Source organism: Neocloeon triangulifer, unplaced genomic scaffold (genome assembly GCF_031216515.1).
Source record: "Neocloeon triangulifer isolate White Clay Creek 2 clone unplaced genomic scaffold, ASM3121651v1 ptg000014l, whole genome shotgun sequence".
NCBI classification, from domain to species: domain Eukaryota; kingdom Metazoa; phylum Arthropoda; class Insecta; order Ephemeroptera; family Baetidae; genus Neocloeon; species Neocloeon triangulifer.
Window position 1 is genome coordinate 12030469 of NW_026775556.1, and position 20701 is coordinate 12051169.

At 36.7% G+C, this 20701-nt stretch overlaps 1 protein-coding gene across 1 annotated transcript in view; it reads left to right on the forward strand.

The window, feature by feature from the left end:
* LOC132200071 (tyrosine-protein kinase RYK-like) overlaps positions 1-20701 on the forward strand; it is a 62292-nt gene that overhangs the window by 21594 nt on the left and 19997 nt on the right. The window contains exon 2 of the mRNA XM_059625260.1: positions 2989-3116. Coding sequence (XP_059481243.1) covers positions 2989-3116 — 128 coding nt within the window. The remainder of the gene's footprint in view (positions 1-2988; positions 3117-20701) is intronic.

Below are 20701 nucleotides of genomic sequence, written 5' to 3' on the forward strand. Positions count from 1 at the left end.
GGGCGAGGTTTTCCCACGACAATGCAGGTCTCTCTCGTGCACGCTTTTGTTACATGGAGCCAATTCTTCCTTAAAATCTCATTACTCGCCGTGCAAATAATTTGAGAGCAGGGCCGGCGGAGATAGAGCGGCCGTAAATTGCAGAGGCGCCTCCGTGCGCCGCCGAAATTGTTTTTCTACCTCGGCTGGCAAGCAGCGCGTGCCTTTGAGTTTTATTTCCACCCCGTGGCAGCTTCAGGGGCCGGGCCATTTAAGATTTCGCATAATATGTATTTCGTCGGTGAGCAGACAAAGGGAAAATGTACAGCCGGAGAAGGGCACATTTGCGTCCCTTTCTTCTTGAGCCAGCCGACGCAAAGACGAGTGCGCTCTCCTCGGCTTGACTGCCCCGAGGACGTGTTTTGCTGAATTATACGCTCATTAGCTCGTGGGCTCACTTGAGAACAAACGAGGGAATTTCGGAGCCGTCTTGCCCCTCTTGTACTTTATTCAAATTTCAAATAGGCTTAGCCATTCTTATTGGGCCAATTACTCCCTTTCGCTTATGTATTTAAATAATTAAATTCTACCTTTAGGAGAAAATGCATTATTTTAATTAATTTCTTATACCATGTGGTTGAATATAAATTATAACTAACAATTTTTGTGTTAAAATATTTAAAGTAGCAATTCCTCCAAGAAATTATACTGGTACAAAGCCCATTTATTTTTTATACGGATATAAATAATCGTTATAATTCTATAATATATATCAATTTGAAAATAACTTATTTATTAAATAAGGCTGATTTGAAATTTCCTATGTTCGAAGAAGAATATCTTCTACACTGAAAAAATAATTGAAATCGTGATATACCCTTATAACCAGGTTTTACAATATTTTGGACGCGCGACTCAACTTGAAACATAATGGAATTTCATTAAATTATTTTAAAGAGACGAAATAGTATTACGATTCCTGCAATTGAAAAAAATTTAGTTGATAATTCCCCTTTGTTATTTTCATCTAAATTATTAATGTACAAACAATTCAATCAAATTTTCCAGGAACTTCAAGGCATTTCACACTACGCTCACGCTTCATTCATGTTAATAATATTCAACAATACTAATTCTGGTGCCACACCCTAATCGGATTATTTGCCTTACACCGAAGCAAAACAATTGCGAAAGTCAACTGCGACGTCGCCACATGCTCTCTCGGAGCAACTTAATGAACAGGCGCCGGCTGTTGCGAAAATGCTAATCTCTCGCCCGCCCTCCCTCGCGTGGGTTGTTGTTTGGCGGTGAGCGTGTCAATAATTAATGCTGTGTCTTGTTGTCGTCTCCTCGCGCGTCATCTCGGGCGTGATTTTAATTAAGGTGTGTGCCTGCGGATGATCCGCCGCCCGCCGGTGTTAACTCACCCCCTGGCTCAAACTTCGCGCCTGAATTATGCACGCGGCATACATACATAGCATATCCGCTCGCGAATTCCGTTGCGAGAGCAAAAAGGCGACGAGAGAGAGAGAGAGAGATGCGGAACAACTAACTCTCTTTGAATGAGAACACGGCGGCGGCTGCCGTATTGTCTATTTCAATTCTACAGCAGGCGGCGCAGACGTGTAATTCCGGACTGTGCGGTGTACGAACTAGCACCGCCGGCAATTACAAGAAAGCATGTTTGTCGTAATTGGAAGCGGTTAAAGTTGCAGAGTTAATTGGTTAAAGTGTCAAAAGCATGCATCAAATGCTTGAGGTTTCTCTGAAATGTTTTCAATCAATGAGGAGCACCTGGGGAGAACTAAAAAAAATGGCATTTAATTTATCCAAATTAAGTTGTTTGGCTTAGTGAATTCAAAATTTAGTAATAAATATATTTTACATTAATTTTATTTGATTCAAATTGGGAATCGAATATTAAAAAAGAAACCTAAACTTTTCGAGCCAAAATTAAATGTCTTATTTGAAGTTTCTATAATTCATTGATTAACTTATCATGCTCACGAAAACTATGTTTTTTTTTTGTATATATATTGCAATATATTAGTTCTTTACAGATTTTAATATTATTCTTTCTAATTCCATCATGGTAATTTTAAATATTAATTTTTAAAATTTTATTATAAAAATTAATAATTAAATATAAACGAATTAATAAAATTAACTAATGAAAATAAATATTGCAATTCTTTTTACGTTCTGAAAATTAATTATTAAACCAAATTTTACAATTTAACATTATTAATCGTTCTTTTACAAAGACAAAATTTGAAAAACACATTTTGGGTAACTGAGACAGAAGTTGCAAGTTTTGTCATCCGAAATGTTTTGAAAATCACGACTGATCAAAAAAAAAAAATTACTGTTCTGTATCTTAAATGTGTTGGCAGTATTTTTAATATTTAGCTGCTTTAATATGCTACGTAATCTTCTATATAGTTATATTGAAGCCCATTTTGGGCTAAAAGCTTCTGGAAAAAAACAATTAACATTTATTTTTTGCCGAAATGATTAATCAAGTTTGTTGCTCACTTGATAAAAATAGAGCAACAGAAAAATTTATAGCACATTCATATGCTTGATAAAAAGAAAATACAATTTATAAGTACTCAACATTTAAAAATTACTTTTAGACTTTTATAGTGATTTTTGTACATAATTTGACATTTAGAACCCTCAATGATTCTTGTGAAAATTTGCTTGCTGCAAAATGCTCCAACTCGCGGCAAAGTCATTACGCAACCCCTTTACAAATTTAAGTAGCGAACAAGGGGTTGAAAGCGACACTGACGAAACTTGGTGCCAAAAGAGACACGCCGCACCGCCGCAGGGTGGGCCTATGTGCGCGTCACTGCAAATCCGAAAGTGAGTTAGTCGCCGCGCCAAGATAACACTCGGGGCCTGTAAAGGGGCGCCGACGATCTCCATAACTCGGCAATCTTCAAAGCCGCGTGTAATTTCGCAGCAAATGAGCGAGTTAATAACAATTGCGCGTGTATGTTGCAGGCCTGAATGCCGAGCTGTACTACGTGCGCGACGGCGTCATCAACTCGTACGCCCTCAACTTCGTCGTGCCCATCCCGGCCAACATCACCGCCCTCGAGTTCTCGTGGCAGAGCCTCGCCAGACAACCGGTGAGTAGTTTTGCACCCTCTTCACGCACGCCCAATGTTTGGCTCAACGCGTCCTCCCGCCGATTATCGCCACGCCAGACAAACACTTTACGCAAATGCGCGGCAAACATGTATGTACGCTGCTTAATTTTTGCGCTACCCAATTTAGAGGAAACGAGCTATGCGACTAGCAAACTAAATTTTTGTGTCGTATAAAACAAATACGTGCTGGAACATGTTTGGAAAAAAAATATATCCAAAGAGGAAATTTTAGCCTTTATGCGAAATTATACTTTACGAAAATCAATTTTAATTAAAATATCTATTTTCTGTAATGAACTTCGTTTCCAGATTTTAGCAAATTTAGTAGCAAAGAAGTTATTTTTATCATCTCAACGAGCTCAAAGAAAACCATATTATTATGTTTTTGCCTTTCCTCAATACTTCAATACAATTGTTAGAGCAAAAATTAAATTTAAATCAGATTAAGAAAATTAAGCTAATTACTTTAGTAAAAAACTTTCCTGTCAAAATTACAATTGTTCTAAAACATTCAGAATTTTTTTCTGAAGTTTTTGCCTTTATTATATATAAAATAATATAATCACACTGTCTTCTTATAATTTTTTGACAACTCTTGCTTCTATAAAATTACACAGATTAAGGAGAAGGCCGTTCCAACAAAATATGCCTCAATTTCTCTACTGAATTTATTTCCAGAGATTTTCTGACAAAACTTTGCCTTTAAAAATTTTTATATGACTTATAGCACAATAAGTATTTTTGGCCATTGCTAGAGATTTAGACTGTTATCAACACCATTCTCGATAGAAAGATGAATGAAAAAAAAAACTATTATTTTACTTTGCCGATCCGATCTCAAGATTAAATTAACTCAAAAATCACATGTTTATCGAGTTCCATTAAATGTGACAATTTACAATTTTGAAGTATTCATTCGCATTCAAACAACGTCAGCATTTGATGAAGCCGCATATGTTCTGAAACAGAACTCGCTGCCAACAGCAAAGTTTCGCGAAAATACTCGAGTCTGCAAAGTTAAACGCTGACAGCCTCATCAGCAATGCGCAAGAAACGCGCCGTTTCAAAAGTAAATTCACGCTCTCTCGGAAAGTATGGCTTGTTTGATGAAGTGCGTGCGTCCCAGTAAGGCGCGGAAAAGTTGCCAGAGACGAATTCCCTTCGACGACACACACTCGCTGTACTCGACGCTCCGGACCGGCGGCTAAGCGATAAATCAATATACCCGCGCCAGCAATATTAAACAGGGCCGTCATATCGATGTTAATAGACCCTTGTCAGCAACGTCTGATGTATGTCGAATCGATGAGATGCCGAGAGTAGAAACAACCTCTTATCAGCAGCCTTTGCTTGTCAATCATCTCTGCCCTGCGCTGTGTTTGAAGTTTATCGCCAAGTTTGATTTTTCCTTTGCCCAGGGAGGGTCGTTTGTGATTTGCAAGTCATGACGGAAAACGGATAAAAATATACCGTCTGGTGCTCATATTATATTATTGATTTTGATTCTGTTGATTGAGCCATAAGATTTTAGGTCTCTTTTATTAAGATAAATGCGTGTTTTAATTTCCAAAAACACAGTACTTGATAACTTATTTAATTTCCATTCATTAAAAATTAAATTAAAAGATTTGATTACAAAAGCAAAATTAGTTTAAATTTATTCTGACAAAAAAAAAACGCAATAATTGACAAGGAGAATAATTAAACATTACAAGTAAATAAAAAAAAATTGAAAATTTAACTGATAATTGAAGTAAATTTATTATTTTTTAGAAGAAATCAGGAGAAATTTAAAATAAATTTAGAAACAAGTATTTTCAGGAAGGAAAATGACTCAAACGAAGCCAGTGCAACTTTTACCTCAATTTTCTCTTATTATGGTGCATTTCCCCTGGCGCACACAAGCCGAAAATTCCAGGCTCACTCGCCAGACTTTCCCACAAGAGGATAATGGTTTGAACGCGGCGAAATGGTCTCGTGACTGGCAACCATCGCGCCCTGTTTGGCAATCAAAATTGCATTAGGCCGTTCCATTAACATCGGACGAAATCATTTTAAAAGGTTCACCGCGCTTTCGAATGCAAAACACGGGAAAAAGAAAAAACAGCGGCGACAAACACAATCGGATGACCTGCGGTGCTGATTTTCCATCGTTATTGTTTATTTTTTTTTCCTGCACGGGCGTCAATTATAATCACTCCGGGGGCAATGTAGCATTGCGAGGAACAAAATCAATAATCGGTCGGGCCGTTTATTTTCCCAGCAGCTGCTTTCTCTGGTCCCCCAAGATGAAAATAAATTTGATTGGTGTTCGTTTTTCTTCATTAAGGGTGCTGCTTTGGGGACCGTAGCGTTTTTTTTGTCCACGGTGCACCTCAGAGATCGAAATTTCTCTTTTGTTTTGCTTGTTGATTTAGCTACTGCCAGGGGCGCCTTCTATTTTGTTTGTATTATTTGTGTTGCTGTGTGCACCTGGGCCAGGCAGTAGGTAAGAAAATTTTATGTGCATAATATTACAAATAAATATGTTGTTTTGTACTACAATAAATAATTTATTGATAAAAATTTTGTAATGACCAAGAAGAATAAGTAATAGTTATTTTTATTTTAAAAATCACATATTTTATTTAGAAAATAAATTTTTTGTATTAATTAATCAAATTTATATATTATAAATTATAATTTATAAATTTATTCAATTAATTTTTTTCATTTAGTATATTTTACTTTTATTCAAGCAATTTTATTAAATTTTTAAGTTTTAATAATTGACATGGTCAAAATTAGTTTGTTTTAAACAATATAAGTTTCAACAAGTTCATACATTTGAGATAAATTTTGGTGACAACATTGTATCCTCGCTATCTTTGTGCATAGTGATGCGTGCGGTAGTTAATTGTAACCTTTACATAGATTCTACAAAATAAATAATAAATAACAAAATTAAAATCGTTATTAACGAAGATGGAAAATCGCATGCATCGCTTCCTTTCATTTTATAATGGACATTTAGTGATTCATTCAAAACAGATAATGCTATGCTTTGATTGCAGATTTCTCATAACTAAGTTTTCATAAAGCAAAATGAAACATAATTATCTTACAATTAGCTAGAGCCTAAATAATGTCTATTATTTTATTATCATCATTTGAGATAACATCAAATCAGGCAAACACAAATGCCGAATTTAATATTAACTTTTTTGAGGCAACACATTTTGCATTTTATTTTATTTTAATACTTTAGAAAAGATAAAAATAAAGCCTTCGACAAATTATTTCCAATTGATTTTTTTCGTGACCTCACAAACATGCACAAAATTACAAATATTTAAACGAACCCCGCTGAAAATTTCTCCGCACACTTTGAATTCAGCACTGCCCGTGCGCAGTCACTTTTGATGGCCCTCAACGTGGCAATTAAAGACATTCGCAGTGACCCTCTGCCGCAGTTGGTGTGAAATATAATTGCCTCTCTTTAGCCGGCAAGGTGTGCTTTCCCTTGCAAACGACCGGCAATTTCGAGGGAGAAAAAAATGCGTCAAGGGTGCAGTTCCAACAAGTGCAGGCGCAATTCCGACTGCAAGTGGCACCAGCTGTGCAGCCCCCTAGTGCAAAAGTACACCGATGAATTTTCTCCTCCGATGGGGGATTAAACAGTCCTTAATTGATAATTAATTAACGTAATGGCGTCCATGCAACGCCCACTTAATCATGATTATTGTTTGTTCGGCTGCGCTGTGTATTAAATTTCACAGCGGGTGGATAATTATTGTAAACTCACGCGTCTACGGCCGAGTAATTACGGTTATTGCCAATAAAAAGCCGTTCCGCGAGCGAGTGTGTCGCGGGTATTTATGTGCAGGCGCGGAATTAGTCGCCTGTGTTGTGCGGTCGCGTTTTATTAGAACGGCGAAATGCAAAACAAATAAATACACGACTGTTGGAATATGTATTTGAGTTGCTGTTTGCACACAGAGCGATGGAATGGCAGTTAACAATCAGTGCCTGGCGTGATACGTGAAGCTGCATTTGCACACTTGCATAATTGCATCACATTACTGAACTGAAATCACGATAATCTATTTAAAATAGAATATTATTATAAATAAAAAATTTTAACATTTTAAATAATTTAGTATAAATACTTTTTTATTTTCATGTTATTTTAAAATTTTTATATTATAATATTTACGTGCAATTTAGTTAAATAAATGTTTTATTTGTTTAAGATTCATGTTTATCAATTCAAAACAATTATGTTTCATCTACAATGTTAAATTTCAATTTTTTATAGATACCATGTCATCCACATATGAAGAATTCTTACATTTTACAATAAATTTTAATCTCATATATGACTAGCATTTTGTAAATGCATATATAGATAAATAATTGATACATAATTCATATATTAGTATTTGTAATAATGATATAATATCAAATCTTGCCATGGCCTCTCTGCCATTAATAACCCTCATAACACCGCGCCGAATCTTCCCAATTATGCTGCTAATTAATCCAAACGGCGTCTCAACTTTCTTAATCTTCATCTTCCGTCCGAAAACTTAATTAAGATCCCGGTGGCGGCTGCTGCTGCTGCTGCCGCCCCAAATGATAATTAGAGCGGTGGTGTAGCTTTCCCGCAGCTAAGCCCGGCAGCAGCAAATATGAAAATATATGGGCCATAACTCAGTGGCGGTGTTCCGGGGCGAGATTAGACCAAATGTGGGCCGACGGCGGCAGTTATTAAAGGATTACTTTGGGATCGAGAGGTGCCTCATCTATCTTTGGCAATTATTGCCGCGCGCGATATTATTACGCACGTAGGGCCGGCTGAACGCGGCAATTTGTCCACGCTAAGTGTGATACATGCGGGGTCGGGTCGCGCCGGCGAATAAATTGGCCTGGCAATAATTTCGCCCAAGAGCACTCGCTCTCTCTCCAGTGCAAACTTTCGCTCGGCCGCCATCAATATTTAGTGGGTGCGTAAATTCGACTCGGTGCCTGCCGGTGAGTGGGTTGAGTGAGAGGTGGTAAGGGACGAATTTTTCAGGCCAAACCACCAAAAGCAATTACTGTCTCGAACTAACTCGACGGGCGGTGTGTGTTTGCGCCGTGTGCGGTGATGGGCGTTAATTAAAGATTTCGACACAGGTTTCGGCGAACACGCTTTTTGTTGTTCGTTGTGAAGCAAATTGTTGGCAGACACGTAATGAATTGTGGTTCAATTTGCATGCAATTAGAGTTAAACCTAATTGTAACATGAAAATATAAAATATATTTTATAGATTTTATTTAAGGCACTTCAATTTCGATCAAAATTTGTTATGTAAATATGGATAATTAAACCAGACAATGCTTTGATGCTTATGTTTCAGCTTTATTTACATAATTATTTGCCACTCACATAGAAAAATTATATTTTATGATAATCAAGACAATCGTTACTGAATAATCCGGAATAATCATTTCATTTAGATAACAAATTATTAAAATATCAAAAATTTTATTAAAAAATAATAAGTTGAATAATATTATCATATAGCTTGACACGTATGTTATCGATCAGAAAACTAAAAACTGAATTTAAGAAAAAGATTCCAAAACTCTTTCTGACTTTTTTTTTATATTTCTTGGAAATTTGGAAATTATATTAATTTTTCTTTTCTGTGTACATACATGAATAATTTTGTTTTCTTAAAGCTGAACAAGCTATTTTAAAAATCTTCTAGACTCCAAATAACTCAATTTAGCTATTTAGGGTCAAATTTTCTTCCTAATCTACATTGATATAGATCAATCTTAATGGGCGCCGACTGATAGAAATCTAAATTTTGTATTTGTAAAAAGGAAGGAAGCCATATAAGTTGCTCGAATCACGATTTCTGTTGCTTTATTTAGAGAAAAGATAAATGATGGATCGCGGACATGAAGCCGGATGACATTAATATAAATGAGAGCCGATTCGAAAATAGCTCTGTTATTAAATCGATCAGCGGGGAGTAAGCAATTCAAATATCCAGCGTCGTCAAAACTTTTGCAGGTGGAAAGCAGATTCTTTTTCATTTCGAGAGTGCGATGAAAACGCTCACGGAGGAGCGCGAGATTTCGATTTCGCCGTAGCGTTTATGTGCTGCGAAGTGGTGTGCGTTAGATAAGAAAGTCAGTGCGCGCACGTTTTCCCTTTCTCTGGTTCACGTGTGCGCCCTCCTAGCTGCTACTGCTGCTAGTCACGCCGACGCTATTACGCCTCTTACTTTATGTGCTCCTCGGAGATACTGGTCCCATCCCGGAGCCACTTTTATCATATTAGGCCGGCCATAAAGCTCGATTAACGCGTGAAATATTGAAGACCACACCTTGCCTGAGAGATAGAAAGAGGGAAGGATATTATGAATGTGAGTCAAAGAACTTTTCATTTTGGCGCTTGATGGAGCCATGAAGTCATCTACTCGGCATTGTTTTTATGGCGGATAAAGTTCACGAGGAGAAATGAAACTACTTGCTTCAGCGGAAAAGTTGCAGCCTCTGGGGAATGTCGCTGGAGATTTTCCAAAGTAATTTGTTCAAAAGCTGCAGAGAGATGATGCGCTGATAACTTTTATACACTTTATGTTATCCAGACTGCTACTTTTTTACTGTTTCAAGTCGAATTGATTCTATAAAAATGTAAAGCACTTTGATCCAATTACACTCTATAGTCTCTGCTACGTAACTACAGAAAACTTTTCAATTAGATTGATTGAAGAGACTTCTTATTTTATTTTCTATTTTTCCCAGAACCTTTGACACAAAAAATCTCTTGTATTTCTGACAGTGACTTTTTAATTATTAAACGTTTTTATTAATACAAATAAATTCGGCACTTTCAACATTGTTTAGACCATTTATTTGTTTAAAGCTTGGAGTTGAAAACAGATTCAATCAGGTCTGGGTACGATCAAGTGTAATGATTATCATTAGACTTGGGGGTGAAATTACGGAAAGGTGACGCCAAAGTTCAGCTGCAAGGTGCTCTTCTCCGAAGGCGTAATTTGCGAACCCAAAACTTTCTGGCAGGCAATTACAAACAACAGCAATTTGCCTTCGCCATCGACGCCCTCTCGAGAGACTCTCGTCTCTTCATAATTGGATGAACGGATTTTTATTGCGCAAAATTCAATTTAATCGGCGCGCGCGTTCGTAAGCTGCGAGGATGATGGATGTGCACGGTCGTTCCACAATGATGGCCATTTGATGCACACGACGACGTCTCGCCAAATCACCGCCACACGGACATTATAAATCAGTCATAGTTGTGCGAACGAGCGAGCTGTGGTGATTAATGCCCCGGTGAGTGTTCACCGGAGAGAGCGTGTTGATAGTTAATAATCGTGATGGATTATTGTTGTCGTGCTGCGCGAAACAATGGAATCGTAATAATTGAAAAGCCGCTGATGATGGTGTGCGGTTTTGTGTTTGTTAAAATGCGCAAGCAATGATACAAAATACCATACATTTGTGATCGCCAGGAAATAGTTTCTGTAAAATTTATTGAATGAGCTCTTATTAATTTGTAAAAATCATTAATTTAATATTTTATTTTTATTGCAGAAGTGATAATGTCAAAGTCACTAATTTGTAGAGCTGGGGATGTGTTTGTTTTAATTTGCCCCTGTTTAATAATAGAAAAATATTTGAAAATTTTTTAATTCATTCTTGACATAAAATTTTACTTATGATGTTAGATAAAAATACATTTTGGGATGATTTGCAATTTTTTTCCATAAAGCAAATTTTATTCAGGTGATCCAATTAAGAACTTTGAAAAGTAATCAGCTCGAGCACTTCAGAGGGAGCGCCGAGATGAAAAATGGCTGAGCCCGGCAAGTGGCAATCAGTGTACGTACGCACGTTTCTACTCTCGTCATTTGCAAACGCAGGTAAACTCTGCAGCGCTCATTAACTGTGACAACTCTAGCGGAAAATCCAGCAGCGAACGAGCCAGCGAGTCGCTTCTCTCTGTTCAAATTTCATACACATTATATAAAACGAGATGAAATGTATCCAATTATACAAAGCTGCTCTTCTTGGCTGCTGTGAAACAAAAAGCAGGCAGCCAGCGAGACGGAGAGCAAATAATAATGAGCCTTTGAAGCTGCGTAGTCAAAGGAGTTGTGCCGCTGGCAATTGCAAAAACGACCCATTTTTTAAACTCGGCCTCCAGATATTTTTCGCAAGGAGTGTATTGCGCAAACACGCTCATTTGCATTCTGTAAATTGTACAAAGTTATCGTCCTATTCCCTAAGTGCGTAAAATTATGCAAGCCACCTTCAAAAAAATTAAATAATTTTACTAGTTAATTAACTTGTTTTTTGTTTTTTTTAATGCTATTTGACCCTTGAAGATTCTAAGACAATTTTTGCTATTTTAATGACAAAAAATTAAAATAAAATTCAATCCCTTGTGTTGCGAGGGTTGCATACCACTACAAGCCAATCCTATTCCCTGAGCACAAGGGCGCGAGCTGCTCAATATCCCGAAAAGCCTTTTAAGATAAAAATATGTCAAGCGAGAGCGGCAGTAAAACAAAATTAGCCGCTTTAGTGCCGAGGGAAAACGCTGATGTTTCAATTTATTAAGGCGACGACGGGAGAGAGCGGCGCCGCGCCCACTGCAGCTTTTACGGCGGTGCCTTTGTTTGCTCAGCAGGAAAAGTGTGTGTGCTCGTGTTTGATAAATATTTCAGGCTTCTTATAGGAAAACGGCACATCATCGTCCCCGGCCGATATTGTGCTCTGCAGATGAGCTCGTAATAATTAATGAATTTCTCCACGGCGCAAATTCGCATCGGGCGCAAACAGCATTTTCACAGCCCCCTGAGCACACAAGGGATGAGTTCGTTAGGTAAACCTTGCCTCGATCCGCCTCGTGTAAAACATCGCAAAATCGAGTTATTAAAGGAACTTTGCGCACAAGGAGCACTTCCGCACGGCTCGAGGGCGAATTCGGCTGCTGGTAAAATTTTATCAGAGAGGTTATTGAGAAGTTTGCTGTAAGGAGAAGCAAGGAGAAGGATCGTGAAGTATCTCTAGATCAGTGATGTCCAATAATATTTGATTTTATGATTAATAACTACCTTTCATTTAATATCCTCATCTATATGCGATGGGGTAGGGCTGTAATTTGAGCTTCATTTTTGAATTAAGTATTAATTAACATATGTGATGTGATAGAGTCTGTTAGTAAAATTAAAAAAGAAAGCCATCTCAGATAATTATTAATCAAATTAAAATGTGATATATCAATAAATTATTATAAAATTTTAATTGTAAAAATTAGTATAATTCATAATAAAAAAAAATAAATTGCTATATCTACAAAATTTAAACTTAAACAGAATTATTTTATTAATTTTTATTTTAATTATCAAAACAAATTACATTCTGGCCAAGAAATATTCCCGATATTCAGTGAGAAATGTCATTAAGCGATCGTTCCATTCTCTCTTTCAAATGGGCTCAGTAATCAGCGTGTGTTTTGTAATTATGAAAATGAAATAGGGGAAATGGGGCGACGACTCACCGCGCGCCAGGCGTAATTACGAATGTATGTATTTCGCAACGGACGCGGCGCCCATTTTGCATGTATGCAAAATCGGCACGGCGCCTCTCAGCGGTCTGATGAGTTCTCAGCACGATATTTTGATACTCGACCGGAGTAATAACAGCGCCGCCAATGATACGTACGAACGTGCACTACACACATAGTACACGTGCATGCACATACACAGCCCACGGGGTGGATATCATTACACTGCAGCGAGGGGGTGGTCAACGGGTGCGAGATGGAAATGAGTGTGGGTGGGTGTTTGAGTAATTTGCGTCAGGAAGGGATCGATAATGGCGCCGGCGGCTCATCGATATTTATGCACTTGGCTCGGGGCGGATTATTTGTTGTATTGATGGCCACCGGAGACCTCCAATTAGCAGTCGCGATCGGACAATTAACTCGGTCCACACGTGATGGTCATTGTCGCTGCGAGACCAATTTGATTGATTTCAGCTGCCACAAACAGCTTTGATCGAGTGATCTCTTTTGCAATAATAGTCTAGTCATTAAAATCAGAGTCAGTTTTGCAGCTGCTCTAATTGTTAATATGAGGTAATATTTACTCGTGGAAAAAAGAAATTGGCAGACAATTAAAAATTTATTAGAGAGTTGCTGAAAAAGTAATCATGAACTTATAAATTAATATTTTAAACAATAAAATAGACTTTTCTCTGGAAATAAAATATTAAAACTGTGCTAAAGGTAATTTATTCCAGATAATAAAGAAAGAATTTTGATTTTAGATAAATTTTGACCTCTTGTATAAATTCCTGTGGAGACAGAAGTGGCCTCTGATCGAATAACTTCCCCCCTCCCCTCAAGAAATAATATTGAACTTTAATGTGTTTTGATTGACAAAAGATACCGCTTAGAAAAAAAATTAAATTTCTATCTCATATTTAAATTTTTTAGCACACACATAATAATGCATTATGCCTTTTAAAAATAAGTGCATATGAGTGTTTGAATTTTTTTCAAAGCTTTCTGTATCTGACAGTGAGCCGTTTTTCCCCATACATTTTAAAAATCACATTTTTTATCCCAACAGCAGAAAAAGCTTTTTATTGCTTTCATGTAAAGCGCTAAGCAGCAGCCGCGATAACAACGCATTTATCATTAAAAGCCACTCTAGCAAATAACTCATTCGCGCGCCTTGTTGTTTACAGTGCTCGCGCTTGGTGAAACAAAATGTTATTGTTTTATGGCTCGACGTTGCATTAAAAGCCGACAACGAGTGAATTATAAATGTCCCACCGTACTTCTTATTTTTATATGCGAGTGCATATTATCCCGTATATCAATGGACAATCAGCAAACGTTGTAATTGCAAGGGAGGGACGCTGATTTCTTTGAGTAACGGCGTCTCGGCGTGCCTACTTTCCATTTGGCCGTTTCCTTTCCACTTTGTGAACGGCAATATGACTTTATTAGGGCAGGTGTGTCGTGCGAGTGGCGGCCGATTTAGCCACAGTTGCCGTCCGAAAGTAATTATGACACAACGCCTGAGGCCTTATGCTCCATTTATGTTCGGACGTTGAGGCACGCCCTGTTTTTATGTACACACAGGGGTTTTAACAAAACACACGCAGGTGAAAAAGAGTGCGTGACTCTTACTCCGAAAGAGGCAAAAGGCACCACAGAGGCCGGATTTTGAAGCAAATGAAAAATAGTAAGTCAGTAATAGTGACCAATTATATGAAAAATATAAAGAATAATAGCATATAAATCTTTTCACTCTTTTCAAATTTAGAAGAAGGAAAAGAGATTAAACAGTAAAATCTTGAAAAAAAAAAATGAAAATTGTTTATTTTTATTTTTTTTTTTTTTTATTGTACCAGAGTCTTATTTTCTGAAAGGATTTCATAGAAATGGCTGTAACTTGCATTCTGTTTCAACAATATTTCCGATATTTCCTGTATTTTTCCAAATTTTACGCATAATTTATTTTACTATTAAAATAAACGGGCCTATTATTTTACAAATTGAAATGAAATTTCAAAGATTTATTTCTATTTTAATCTGCATGGTTGATTTACACTTTTACAAAGCAATTCAATATTCTTGTTATAAATTTCACATAAAATTTTATTACTACGTGATACCTTTCAATTTAAGCTTGAGATATAGTGGAAATTCTTACAGAATAATTCTTTAAAAAAATTCATGTGAAAGAGATGCAGATTGTAATTTTCCGCTTGCATGCCATGTTGCACTTCATTCTTTATTCCCCGGCACAATTGAATGAGAGTGCCGGTTTAAAGAGTTTCGCTCCTCGTCTCTCCGGCAGTTTCAAACTTCGCATGACTGTAATAACAGCGTGGGCTGCACATCCATCAAAATAATGGCCCCACAATGGAGAGCAGCAGTAAAATCATAATTCAATAACCCGACCGCCGCTCAAAATCCGGCCCTCCGGCATTAAAATTCGAAACGCCACCGACATATCGAAACACACGCCCGTGCACTTAGCATACATTTACGCTCCGTACACACACATTTGCAGTCCCTCTCGTCGTGTTTAATTCCACCCGAATGCCGCCACCAACAGCCGGCGACGCGTAATAAAATGCTGTGTTGAATTATCAATCTCGGCAGCGTGTTGTGCTGCCTTTTACTCGACAGCGGATTTTAGTTTATCGGAAGGGTTGAAATATGTGCCATTACGACGGAATGCGTGCACCACTGGCCCGGCCAAGGTGACAATTAAAGTTCCTAAACGCGCGGCGGACACGCCATCCACCGGCCAGCAATAGGTCTGTCTTGTGCACCACATTAACGGTCGGCGCTTAATATGTTAATAGCTTCATTAAAACTAGAATTTCGAGACTTTTGTCACCTTGACGGCCACACATTTGTGGAAATGTTTGGAAATCCATCACGTTTACGACTTTTTTACGGCTCACACTATGCCTTTGCCCATGATATATTATCATGATTCTATTTTCCTTTAAACGCCACCACTGAAACAAAATATTTAATGCGACTTTCTTACTTCAAAACATAATTATATTAAAATTTATCAAATACTAAAAAGTAAAAAAAAAATTAGTTCTTGCAAAGATAAATTTATTAAATTATTGTTTGACTTTAATTTTTATATACGTTTATATAATATAAATAATAAATTGCCATATTTTTAAATTTTAATAATTAATTTTTTATATTTTTGAAAATCTAGCTTAATGCTGCGTTTATTGGACTGTAATTCTTAAATCTAGATAAAAATTTGGAATAAAAACATCGCTGCTTCTACAGCCTTCAGTTCATTTGTGCATTTGTTATTGTGTTATCCGTAGAAAATTATCCATGTTTACTAATATAGCAAAGATAATTAGAAAAAATTTAACGATTTTAAGTAATTTTGATGTTGAATTAAAAAAAATAAAGATAAATCCCTTTTTTGAGGTGTTATAAGAGAGGCGCATTAACGCTGAAGAGCAATTTCCGACAGCTTTTCCTAATTTCAACACAAATACAACATTTTTCATCGTTCTCCTTCATTTTTTAATAAGCGCGAGATGCCCCGGTTTAAACTTCCGCGTGGGCGAGCAGGAAAGCGGCGCCTAATGAAGATGAAGCTCACGACGAGCGATGAAACTTTTGTAACAAGCGCGTTTTTTAATTACGCGAGCCTCCGTATTTTTACAAGTTCCGCACAAGAGAGTTTGGCCTCACAAAAAAAGGAAGGAGATAAAAATTAAACAAGCAGGCCTGCACAAAAAGTTGTTGTGCGCCCTCGGGGACTTTCTGTTTTGCATTGATTACCAATTTTGTGTGACGAAAACCGGCAGGCATTTGGAAAAACATCCGCCAAGATGGGGGTCTCTGCGACAGAATTCATCGATTTGAGCATTATTATATTCATGATAAAAAAAAAAATATATGAATTGGAAATATTTAGGTTCATCTTATTAATCTTATTAGAAAATATTCAACAAAAGAGCCATGAAAAAATAAATGAATAACATAATATTAGAAAAAAAATGTAGATAATTTAGCAAATTAAATTAAAAAATTGATCATAACTTATATTTAAAATTTTTATCCGTTTTGTTTCTTCCACAAAAGAATTTATTTTATTGTTTGGGAATTCAAATGGCTTTATAAAAATCTGATATTTCATTTTGTTAAAGAAAAGATTTTTGAATGTAATTATTTCAGAATCCCTATTTTCAGACAATGTGCTTAATTTATTTCTCTCTCGCGATGAGTCAGACCTTAGTTTATGTTTTTGGAGCTGACACGGCAAGCGAAACGTGATCCGCGCCCACCGTGATTGAAAGTGCCGTCAATGCGAATGGATATTCAGGCCGTTCTGCCATCATGTCGGGATCGCCCGTCGACCGGGTAATTCTACACCCCGACCATTACCGTCCAGTCTATTTGACCAGTCCTGCGTCAACACAAAAGTCAATTTGCCTGCTGATGCGCTTCGACTCTGTTTGCTCCAGCAGTAATCAGTCGATTTTTGGGCAGAGCTTAAAATTTACTGGCTCGCTAACGTTGAGAAAATATTTGCCAAAAATATCATTTTGTGTCACGCGGTCATACATTTTGGCGTGTTTGATTAATCTTCATGGATGGCAACAAAATCCGAGAGTGTTGCTGACGTCATTGTTTGAACTTTTAGTCGCATGGATTAAAAGAGTTGAGGCCAACGTTTATTTACATAAATTAAACAAGCTTTCCAAAACAAATAAATTTCAATTAAATGCAGTTAAATTAGAATTTAATTTTGTAAATTTTGTATCTTTATACGATACAAAATATTTTGAATTCATTATTTTATTAAAAGCTAAATTTAAAATAAATTTAATAAAATGATTAAATAAATTTTCATATTGAAGAATTAATGAAATAGAACTTGTTTCAAGGAAAAAATCGTCAAATTTTGTTGTCCTCCATCACAATAATAATTTTTTTTTTTAAATAAGCTATGTGAGGAAAATCTAGCAAATTAATTAATTTTCAACAAATCTCTATTTTTCCTCATCATTCTAGAGTCGCTATAATTCATTTAACATTTTTTACGGTTTGTCCATCAACATTGAAAATTTTAAAAAAGGAAATGGGATTTTTCCAATTTAAAACTCGTATCCTGATGTTGCTGCACTGTATGGAGCTCGGCACATAAATTCGTCATGAATAATTTGGTCTGGCCTGCATAATCCGCACACACGTGCGCAAACTTTTGTGTCGGCCGAAAGCTGTGTTCAGATTGCCGGCTGCTTTTCTCGCCGCACGCGTCAGGTGCAAAAAGAATACAAAATGAGAGCGAGCTGCAGCCGCGTGGCGGCTTTTGCGGGCCCCAAAAACATAGCGCACTGTGTGTAGCAGCTGCGTAAATTAGAGCCCAGCAGGCGGTTGTTTTAAAAGAGAAATCCCATCAGATTATGGCACGCGTGTGCATGTAGTATATTAAAGAGAGAGAGGCCCGAGCTTTGCGGCGAGTTTGCAGAAAGGCTGAGCCACTAAGCCAAGTGGTAATGGAACTTCCCATTGTAGGGCCTCGTGTGTGAGAGTCGGTTCGGTGTGGGAAGATGATGCGAAATTCAGCCGCCATACCTTTTCGCTGAATGCAGAATCCGGTTAGCGTCGAGTTTTCGCTCCGAGTTTCGATTGCTCTCTCCGACGGTTCGAAAGTAGGATTAGACGATGAGTCTATTTTTGTGGAGAGGCTCTAGTCGATGCTGGAACAAAGTATTAGCGAGTCAAAGAGCTGTTCCAAACAGGTTTATGAACTTTCCAGACTTTCAAGCTTCCTTGAAGGAGCAAAGCACCATTGTAAATAATTGGAAAGCAGTTGAATTTTGCTTGATGTTTTTAAAGACTATAAAAAATATGATTCAATGGATTATGATTGAGGAAAATTTGTTAAGTAAGAAATAAGGTTGTATTTAGGTCGTCAATATAACAATTAAATTTGATAAACATCACAAAAAATAGGTTATTTTGCAAAAATGTTTTTGGCTGTTGTTTGGTGAATTTTTATTTTTTTATTTTTTATTTTTTGGGAACATTTTTACCATCACGGGGCATAAAAAATTTCGATGCATCAAAAATATCTCACTCCATCTCATGTTCTCTGAACAAACTCATTTAAATAGATGATTTTCGTTGTTAGTATTATCAGGTGAAATTTTTTTATCACAAAATAGTTGACATAAAAAGGTAAATTTAAGTTCTTTTTTTATTGTAAATAATTTTCTAACAGCGAGATTTTGAGTTGATCTTTATATTAAATAAATCTAAACTCATTTAAGCTGGAAGTTTCCTGACTCACCTCTCAAGCACTTTGGCCATTCTCGCCCCCTTAATGCGACGGGCGCACCACACCCTGGACATTACTTGGTGCGAATAGGAGTGCGTACATGCAATATGAGGGCCTTTTCTCCAAAGCAAACAACGGTGCGCACACACCACTAGTGGACAAACAGTTACTCACTCGGCCAGGATTCCATAATGTCAGTCGCTTACTTGGGCAAACAGCTTTCCGCTTTCGCATGCGGACGCACCGTGTGTGTTTTGCTGACCCTAAAGGTGCGAGGCGGACACAGTTGGGCACCCGCTTTCGCGTCACTGAACACATCTAATGGCGCTGACGTATAACTAAAAATGCAAGTTCTGTGATAAGATTTTAAATTCGCTCCTGAACGCGTTAAGTATAAAACTAAGAAACAAAATCTGCAATTTAAACCAGTTATAATTACTTTTAATTATTTAACTAATTAAATGTATTATAATATTAAATTGGTACTTTTTTTGTTTTTAATCAGTTATCTTAATTAATTTTATTTTTGACACATTTTTTGTTTGCTTCAATAGATCACTAGATCAATAGATTTTTATGTGTTGTAAAGTAAAAATAATTAAAAATATTCATTCATTTGAAATAATTATATTTTCTTGATTGTAGTCAAATTAAATTTTAAATGCGTTATAAATATACATGTTAAATAAAACACCCTGCTGTATTTGGATATGTGGCGTAAAATTTATATTAAAATTAAGTAATAATAAGGTTTAGAAAATTTACATAAAATTGTGATGAAAAGTCCATTAAGCAACGATTGATGTGATCAAATTCTCCATAATTATTGTTAAAAACAATTTATTGAGTAATGAATTATGGATAGAGCTTTATGTGGTTTCTGAAACAAATAAAACGACTACATCCATATCAAAATTATAAGCAGTAATTTTATATACATTTAATATTTCAAATGTTTGTTAATTATGAAGAAATAATTTGTAGGATTTTCAGGTTTTACATCTTATGAAAGGGATTTTTAAACAATAAATTTTAGCTAAATTAATTAAACAAACCCCTTTATTTGCATTTCAATTAAGCTGGTCGAGGGGTCAGTCCTTCTTAAAAAAGGAATAACCGCTTGCGGAGTAATTTCTATAAGTACTGGTGCATTATTCATCTGTGCGGCGGTCACGGAATATGAAAACGCGCGGAGAGCTGCTTACACTGCAACAGTGGCATGAATATTCAGTTCCAGCATGAGCCGACAGGCCGAGGGGTTGCCGGTTAATGGAGGTGGAATTTAGGACAATGGGGTGCATCACGAATATGGCGTGCGAGGAAGTCGAACCGGCAGCTCGGGGGCTTCAAAATAATTATTAATTTATAAGAGACGTTTTACACTAGGAGGGAAAACTCGCTCTCGCGGCCCGCTGTGAATTATTGCGGTCTTATTAATGAAGTCGTCGTGTACAGAACACTTGCGGCTGAATTTATGAATGGGAACTGAACGACGTCTCTCATATTTCATCGGCGCAAGTGGCGTATGAAGGGGTGCGGAAATTCTACTAATTTGTGCGGGGAATTAATTTCGTTTTATATCGCGATAAAATAATCAAATTATTATTTAAAGGGGCCAAAAAACGGACCTATTTATGAACAAATTGGAAAGTTTTTAAATTTTTCTCCAGAGATTTTTTTTTTTAGCAAAGAATAATT